The sequence below is a fragment of the Bidens hawaiensis genome, unplaced genomic scaffold (assembly GCF_021521415.1).
Source record: "Bidens hawaiensis isolate Kalapana, Puna unplaced genomic scaffold, B.hawaiensis_p1.1 tig00009014_1, whole genome shotgun sequence".
Classification (NCBI taxonomy): Eukaryota; Viridiplantae; Streptophyta; class Magnoliopsida; order Asterales; family Asteraceae; genus Bidens; species Bidens hawaiensis.
Window position 1 is genome coordinate 364,953 of NW_027491657.1, and position 8,401 is coordinate 373,353.

Sequence of the window (8,401 nt, forward strand, 5' to 3'; positions counted from 1 at the left end):
ACTGCTATCTTATTTGAAAATATCAAACCGAACTGACACTAAAATGTTTGGCAACCTGCCAATATCGGCAAATCTTTTGGCTCGTTATGCAAGCTAGGAACATGTCTCATTTGACACTCTAATTTGCGGTACAAGTGATCTGTTGCCTCAAGGTATCGTACAGTACTGAAATATCTACGCAAGGTGTAAGATGACTCAAAATAAAGAAGATTGTATTCGAGGTTAGATCCTGTTTTAGTCATTTGAATCTTGAAATCGTAAGTACACCAATGGATGATTCATCACACAAAATGTTAAACTGGACTTGATCCCTAGGCATTCAAAAATTTTACAGATCCAAAATTTTCCAAGGCTCAAAGCAAACTGTTCTAGAAATCTAACAAATAGGCGACGCTCAAATTCATGCCAACTTTCACAAGATTCACGCACACCGCGTCATAAGTTGTTGCTGTAACAATGCTCAACATGGCACTCTTGTTTTAAGTTTTTTCATATTCCACCCTTTACGTTTTTAGTCATCAAGTGTTCTATTTAAACTTGCGCCCCTCGCTTGATCTGCTGCCACCTGACTCACCACTTGAAAATTCTTGGCTTGATGTCATTGCTTTGCCATACTTATGCAAATCAGTTTCTGAGCCCCCTGCACTTGACATGTTACCCACGGCTCCCGCGTTTAGATCATCCAATGTAGCTTCACCTTCCAATGCACGCACAACCTGTCGGCGTTGTGTTAGACAACTCTGATTTCTTTTTCATTAACATACCACTTTCTCATTTCTTTTATTTCAATCAGGTCAAATGAAAAACCAGCTAAAAGGAAACGTGACAAACAAGTTGGTTAAACAGGTAGCATACCTGACTCATTTTAGGCCGTCTTCTTGTAGAGTGTACAAGACATGCCGATGCACATACAATCATCCGATACATCTCCTCATGTTTATAGTTGTTCTCTAAACGTTTATCCACTAACTCTTCATAGCTTCCGCCCTCTACTGCTTCTGCTAGTATAGGCCTAGTCTGAACGACATTAATGAGAACAAGAACATGTGAATCGAAAATATAGACAAAAGAAAATGTGTCATCTAATATTGAAGTAATATAAATGCTTACCCAGTCAATTAAGCTATCATCATCATTATTTGACTCTGCGGGTCGTCTACCTGTAATCAATTCCAAGAGCACAACCCCAAAGGAAAAGACATCTGATTTCTCTGTAAGCTTCCCACTGGATGCATATTCAGGAGCCAGGTACCTTCATTTCACACACCTTATTGATCATTTGCTTTGTTAATCTTTAAGTAGTAACCCGATAATAGTGAAATGTACCCGAATGTTCCCATAACACGCGTTGACACGTGAGTGTTGTTGTCTGTTGAAAGCTTTGCTAGTCCAAAATCTGCTACCTAGTTCACGATGAGTATCCTTATTAATATGTATTCTTTATTTTTGGTATATTGATCCTTTTACATTTAGAGTGAGTTTTTTCCATAGTGCTATGTAAAACTCATTGGTACCTTAGCTTCATAGTGTTCATCAATCAGAATATTTGCTGCCTTAATATCTCTGTGGATGATACGAGGCTGACCTACTTGTCATAAGAGTTAATTAGTCCACCCTATATATACATGTATCTATACATATACAAATACAAAACTTAAAGATGGGCTTACAATCTTCATGAAGATATGCAAAACCTTTGGCTGCTCCCAGTGCGATGTTTAACCTTGTCGAGCCATTCATAGGCCGGGCATTTTTCCCTGTAAAATAAACCACAACTTATGAGTAACATATAAAGTAAAGTGGCTATATATACTAGAACCAAAATCTAGAAGAAATTAATGTGGTTCCATAATCATACCATAAAGGTGATAATCAAGGCTATGGTTGGGAATATATTCATAAACCAACAATCTTTTTCGTCCAGTGATACAATATCCGACAAGAGATACAAGGTGCCGGTGATGCACACGACTAATAATCTCGACCTCAGACTGAAACTCACGCTCCCCTTGACCACTCATAGATTTAAGGCTCTTAACAGCTATCTCTTTTCCATTCGGTAAAACTCCTTTGTGCACATACCCAAAGCCACCTTCCCCTAAAAGTAGAGAGTTATCAAACCCTCGGGTAGCTGCGGCCAACTCATCATAGGTAAAAGTGCTCTTAGTGAACCCGAGAGCCACAGTTGGGTGTGGAGGTGGCAAGGGGGCTTGGTATGGCCCAGAGAACATAGAGGAGTTGAACTCACCACTCATCATACCTGGTGGTGGCGGTGGTGGTGCCGCCACCCATGATTGTTCGGAACTTACTGGACCACTAGCCGGTGGTGGCACAGGCGGCATCTTTAGATGGACATCATTTGGTGGTTGAGATTGATTCGGACGATTTTCTTGTGCATAATAGGTGTTATCTGCAACAAATACATTACACCACCATTGTGATTCATCACTACTCTATAAATGCCAAATAAATGGGGTTTTTAGAGCCAGGGTATGTGGGAACTGGCTTTCTAAACCTATCATCAACTTTGCTATGAGTGCGATTTTACTGGATAAGCTTTGTATATGTTATGAAAAGTAAGATTTAGTGATGGAATAATATTTTACCTTTTATCTGGTCATTGTCTTTATAGTAATACATCTCTTCAGGTCGTTTTCTTTTCCTTTTCTTGAGGACAGCCATTACACATAATATCATGATAAAGAACATCAATCCGGCAGCAGCTCCTGCTCCTACCGTTATAAAAATGTCATTACCGGCTTCTTCAGGATGAGGACGTGAAGGGGGTATCTTATGTTGTCCGGGTGGAAGTGGGGGTGGGGGTGGTGGGGGAGGAGGTGGAGGTGGTGGTGGTGGTGGTGGCGGCGGTGGAGCCTTTTGATTTCCGTTGTTATTATTGTTATTGCTGTTGGCGTTATTGTTGTTATTATTTTTGTTGTTGTTGCCGTTATTGTTATTGTTATTGTTACCGTTGTTGTTGTTGCCGTTGTTGTTGTTGTTACCGTCGCTATTGTTGTTGTTGCCGTTATTGTTGTTGTATCCGTTGTTGTTGTTGTCGTTGTTATTGCTGTTACCGTTGTTGCCGTTGTTGTTGTTGTTGTTGTTGTTGTTGTTGTTGCTGTTGCTGTTGCTGTTGTTGCTGTTATTGTCGTTGTTGTTGTTTCCGTTGTTGTTGTTGTAGTTGTTGCTGCTGCTGCTGTTGTTGCCGTTGTTGTTGTCGTTGTTACCGTTGTTTTGATTGTCGTTATTGTTGTTGTCGCTGCTGTTATAATCATCATCTGAGGGCATTTTGAAATCAAGGTTGTTCTTTTAAATCTTAGTTTACCCTTAACAGCTCCCCTGAAACTTGAAGGCCGCAGTCTAGAAAACTACATATCATGATAAGGAAAAGAATGGAAGGGTATAAAGATTGATCAATCTTGGAAAACCCTTGCATAAATATGCAAAACTTTCTTGTGTATTGGACAGAAGTTGCAAATTTGCATGCAAATCTTTGATGTATTTGGTTGAAATAGACAGGTGTTCTTGACTTGCAGGGTTGGAGAAATAGACGAAAAAGAAATGGAGGAGAAGATTAGGGTATAAGTGCAGATTCTGAAAGGAGGCAGGGAGAAAAACATTTTGCATGGTTACCTGCTCAACAAAGAAAACATGAGATTTCTTTCTATCCCCATAAAACATCCTATAAATAAGTTCCCTAAATTTTTGTTTTTCTTTTCCTTTTTTAGTTTCTTTTTTTTCACATGATGTTTAGCATCAATATCGATTTATGACTCATGAACACTCACCTAGTGTTATCAATTCGGATTTTATATCATATCTTGCCGGAATTAAAATATATATCAAATGATATCTCTTTAACCGTATCCACCTTGTAGGCTTTCCGGTTTGCATTAGTCTTGAACATATTTTTAAATCGTGTACATATCACTTTCAGATCGAAGTATTTCAATCATAATATAGAAGTTTAATTAGATAAGTCAAAGAAAAACAAGAACGAGTATGAGATATTTTGTTATGAAAATGTTTATCAGAAAATGATCAAAAACTTATGTTTTATAGTTGGAGAACCATCTCAAAGTTTTATTGAAATGACACAATTTTTCATGTAAAAGCATATGGGTCCTTTTCCTTTGATGATTGATAGTTTATCTTTTCAAGATTGGCTCCATATGTTTCCTAACAAGTAGTATTAGAGTTTCGATTTAGCTTGGATGTGGAGCCGTGGAGGAAACAGGTGGTGTTACCCTAGCTAGTTGAGTCCTATTTAATGATAAAATATAAAGTTAGAAAAAAGGACACGGTTAGAACAAGTCGATCCATTTGCCTTGTATTGAAGCTCATTTGGATGTGTTGTTACGACACGACAAAAAGAAGGTTTGGTTAGATGGTTTCTTGCTGCCTAATACTCTAATAGCATGGTTTGAGGGGAGGATTGTTTGGTGCAAAACATATCCAATTTAACGTAGAAGTTGATGCCACATAGAAAGATAATAGGTTTTAGAATGAAGCCCTATGTTAACATATATAGTTAGCACCGGTTTAGCTAACCATATTAGCCCAATAAAAAACAAAAAAAAGCTTGGCATCCAAAGAATACTGATAAGGTAAATATGTCACATATATTTAGAAAACTTATTTTTACGTAGCATAATGCTTACGGTTTAGCTAACCATATTAGCCCAATAAAAAAGAAAAAAAGCTTGGCATCCAAAGAATATTGATAAGGTAAATATGTCACATATAGTTAGAAAACTTATTTTTACGTAGCATAATGCTTACGGTTTATCTAACCATATTATCCCAATAAAAAAGAAAAAAAAGCTTGGCATCCAAAGAATATTGATAAGGTAAATATGTCACATATATTGAGAAAACTTATTTTTACGTAGCATAATGTTTACGGTTTAGCTAACCATATTAGCCCAATAAAAAAGAAAAAAAAGCTTGGCATCCAAAGAATATTGATAAGGTAAATATGTCACATATATTTAGAAAACTTATTTTTACATAGCATAATGCTTACTGTTTAGCTAACCATATTAGCCCAATAAAAAAGAAAAAAAAGCTTGGCATCCAAAGAATATTGATAAGGTAAATATGTCATATATATTTAAAAAACTTATTTTTACGTAGCATAATGCTTACGTTTGTTGTATCAATAACGTAAATCAAACATGACCATTGAAAAACATATACTTTTGTTATAATCAATAAAAGTATCAGTTTTAAATTGTGTAACCTAAACATGATTATTTTAATCTTAATCTAAACTTGTCAAACGAGTTGACTGTTACTGTTAGTAATCAAGTGGTAAACATGTATTATTGAGTTAAGTGAGATTTAATAAATGACTTAGAAGGGTCGTTGGCATCATGAAACGTTGACTTGTTTGATTAAACATGTTAACATGTCGACCTACTGAATTAAACATGCCATTCCAAACACAACCATTTCCAAAACAAAACTATTTAAAATAGAAATAAAAGTAAATGGAAAAATAGACACATACTAGAAACGTATACGAATATCCAGCAACTGATAAAAATAAATATTTTCTTCTTATCTCCAAAAGTATGTATTTTCAAAAAGGAAAAGAAATAAGTAATTTGAAATCGATAAATCCTACGCCATACAAACATCCAATGGCGTTGTTGATTTTCCATTAGTTAAACACTGCAACTAACATCTCTCTAGATCGGATCCAATTTCGATGGCTTCTAGAAGACGAACTCTACTCAAGGTCATCATCCTCGGTGACAGCGGGTCAGTTGTTTGTTTTATTCCAACTCACCCATCCTTCTTACTCTTTCGATTCATCTGATTTTGCTTGCTGTGTTGATTCAATTGAATTCAGATGTAGTTTGAATATCGAATAGGTCAAATCGCTTTCACTAGCCTATACGTTGCCGTTTTTGGTTCAGAATTAAGATTGTGTTGAACTGTTAGCTCTCGTTTGTTAGGGTTTGTGCGATAATTGTTAGCTGTTACGTTTTGTTTGGTGATACACTTCGATATGAATTTAAGTTCACAAATTATTTGTGACAATTTAGGTTCTCGAGCTATGAATATTACAGGTTCTAGGGTTTTAGATCAGGTTTGTACAAGTCGTTGGGTGCTAGTTGGCAGCGGGGGTACTGACTAGGGATTAATTGCGGTTAATCGGATTGGGATTTTTATATGTAATTTCCAGTTATATATGTATATATACACACAATTCTTTTTATGTAATTTTTTGTGTAGTTTTCAGTATTATATGTATATGTATATATACGACCGATTAGCGATTATTTTTATCAACTTTTACAACCATGTCCCAATTACTGTGCTACTTTTTGATGAACTTATAATAAAATCATGATTGTGTTGTTGACTGATTTCTGATCCTTGGTTGATGCAGGGTGGGCAAGACATCGCTGATGAATCAGTATCCTTTGTGACTTTAATTGGTAATGCGTAAGATGCTAACTTGAAATTGGAACATAGAAAGTATTATTTGGTGTTTATTAGCAAAAACTCAGTTAAATATTTGAGATTGTGACCTTCAAAGTTATATTGTTACATTGTGCATGGAGTGTTTTATTGCATCAAAATGTTGTACAACTAGCAATTTAGGTAGGGGATGTTATATAAAGCTTATTTATAGAAAATTTTGGGTAGGGGATGTTAAAAACCTATGAGATGCATTAAATTATATTATATAACAACTTTGCGCCCCGTGTACGAAATCGGTGCGCTTCTCTCTTTTTTAACCTAAGTGCTGCATAGTGGATGGTTCTTTTTTGGCCTTTACATTTTCTTTTAGATATGTTAACAAGAAGTTTAGTCCTCAATACAAGGCAACGATAGGGGCCGATTTCTTGACAAAGGAAGTGCAGTCTGATGATAGGCTCTTCACTCTGCAGGTTAGTAGTTATGACACATCATGTAATTTAAATTCTATGATTTGGATCATTTCTTTATTTTAACCTTCTATAAAGCATGGTTTTCATTTAAGAACGTAATTCAGTTTTTTACAATTTTACAGAATGAATACTTTTTGTGACTTTGAATACGTATCTTTTCATCTCAGATCTGGGATACAGCCGGGCAAGAAAGATTTCAAAGCCTCGGTGTCGCTTTTTACCGAGGTGCAGATTGCTGTGTTCTTGTATATGATGTTAATGTCCAGAAATCCTTTGATAATCTCAACAACTGGAGGGAGGAGTTTCTTATTCAGGTATTTAAACATGAAAAATGATTGCTTTATATTGAAAGGCCAAATGCAATGATTCAAAAACTAAAATCAACTCAATTATGCACATTATATATCACTCATTATGAACTTATGATCTAATATTATCTTCCAGGCAAGCCCATCAGATCCTGAAAATTTCCCGTTTGTTGTTCTTGGTAACAAGGTTGATGTTGATGGTGGCAACAGTCGAGTGGTACACCTTTAAATAATAATAACAAATCTACACTTTTCATCATCAAGTTTACTCATTTGTCACGATAACACTTTTGTGATAGGTTTCTGAGAAAAAGGCGCGGGCTTGGTGTGCATCGAAAGGAAATATTCCATATTTTGAGACATCTGCAAAGGATGGAATAAATGTTGAAGAAGCTTTTGAAGTCATTGCCAAAAATGCCTTGAAGACTGAAGAAGAAGAACTGTAAGTCTAAATTCAACTCTTCAAATATTTTTGAAAATGATCAAACTTTAATACTAACGTGTTGGTGTCTTTCTTCTATGAAGATATCTGCCTGATACGATTGATGTAGGAAACGCGAGTCAAGCAAGGGCCTCGGGATGTGACTGCTAGAAAGAAGTTTCTTTATTAGTGGTTTGTTTTGATGTTTAGTTTGTAAATTTGGTTCATGAAACTAGTTTTATGAATGGATTGGTTTTAATGAGTGGTCATATTTCTACTTGTTCTACGTTGAGAAGATTGGGTAGTATAACTAATAGAATGAAATGTTGGTAAATTTCTCTGAAAAGATTGTTTTCAATAAAGTTGTTCCATTTATTGTGTCAAAAGTTCCTAGCATGGGCCTGATGTGCATCATATTTTGTGTATGTTTTTAAACCTTTTTTTTTGAGATACTGGATTATAATATCAATATTTTAGTCTATTGGCCGATATTAATTTCAACTTAAGAAATATCCTATGTTAATCCCAACTTTCGTCATTTTAACTTTCACTTTGCCTTTTGCTAATGAATAATAAACTAGTTAGTTTTTGCCTTTTTGGTCAATGTGTCATTTATTTAAGTTGATTGGGAGGGGGGGGGGGTAATCTTTTGTTTATTATAAACGAAGTTTATTTTTCTCTTCAACTAGGGGTGCCAACGAGCCAAGATGAGCTCAAGCTTGACTTGCTTCTATCTTATTTCTAAAGCTCGAGCTTGACTCATGAGT

At 35.6% G+C, this 8,401-nt stretch overlaps 2 protein-coding genes across 2 annotated transcripts; one reads left to right on the forward strand and one right to left on the reverse strand.

Moving 5' to 3' along the window:
• Nucleotides 1-527: 527 nt before the first annotated feature.
• LOC143530737 (proline-rich receptor-like protein kinase PERK4) lies at nt 528-2,342 on the reverse strand. The gene is made up of 7 exons (XM_077026196.1): nt 1,859-2,342; nt 1,671-1,757; nt 1,515-1,585; nt 1,327-1,403; nt 1,111-1,252; nt 856-1,017; nt 528-716 (listed from the first exon to the last, which is right to left on the reverse strand). Exons 1-7 carry the CDS (start codon nt 2,340-2,342, stop codon nt 528-530), a joined length of 1,212 nt encoding a protein of 403 aa, XP_076882311.1.
• Nucleotides 2,343-5,664: 3,322 nt separating this feature from the next.
• Nucleotides 5,665-7,985, forward strand: LOC143530734 (ras-related protein Rab7-like). Its single transcript, XM_077026193.1, has 7 exons — nt 5,665-5,766; nt 6,401-6,427; nt 6,806-6,905; nt 7,073-7,219; nt 7,350-7,430; nt 7,513-7,655; nt 7,739-7,985. The coding sequence occupies exons 1-7, from the start codon at nt 5,714-5,716 to the stop codon at nt 7,803-7,805; spliced, it is 618 nt and encodes a 205-aa protein (XP_076882308.1). The 5' UTR covers nt 5,665-5,713; the 3' UTR covers nt 7,806-7,985.
• The last annotated feature ends 416 nt before the right edge of the window (nt 7,986-8,401 follow it).

Excerpts from the sequence above, each read along its gene's own strand:
- LOC143530737 (XM_077026196.1), bottom strand. The coding sequence starts at position 2,342 with ATGCCGCCTGTGCCACCACCGGCTAGTGGTCCAGTAAGTTCCGAACAA. Across the intron at positions 1,758-1,858 it reads CCTTGATTATCACCTTTATG|GGAAAAATGCCCGGCCTATG; the intron begins GTATGATTATGG and ends TTTATTTTACAG. Across the intron at positions 1,253-1,326 it reads CGTGTTATGGGAACATTCGG|GTACCTGGCTCCTGAATATG; the intron begins GTACATTTCACT and ends TGTGAAATGAAG.
- LOC143530734 (XM_077026193.1), top strand. The coding sequence starts at position 5,714 with ATGGCTTCTAGAAGACGAACTCTACTCAAGGTCATCATCCTCGGTGAC. Across the intron at positions 7,220-7,349 it reads GGGAGGAGTTTCTTATTCAG|GCAAGCCCATCAGATCCTGA; the intron begins GTATTTAAACAT and ends ATTATCTTCCAG. Across the intron at positions 7,431-7,512 it reads ATGGTGGCAACAGTCGAGTG|GTTTCTGAGAAAAAGGCGCG; the intron begins GTACACCTTTAA and ends CTTTTGTGATAG.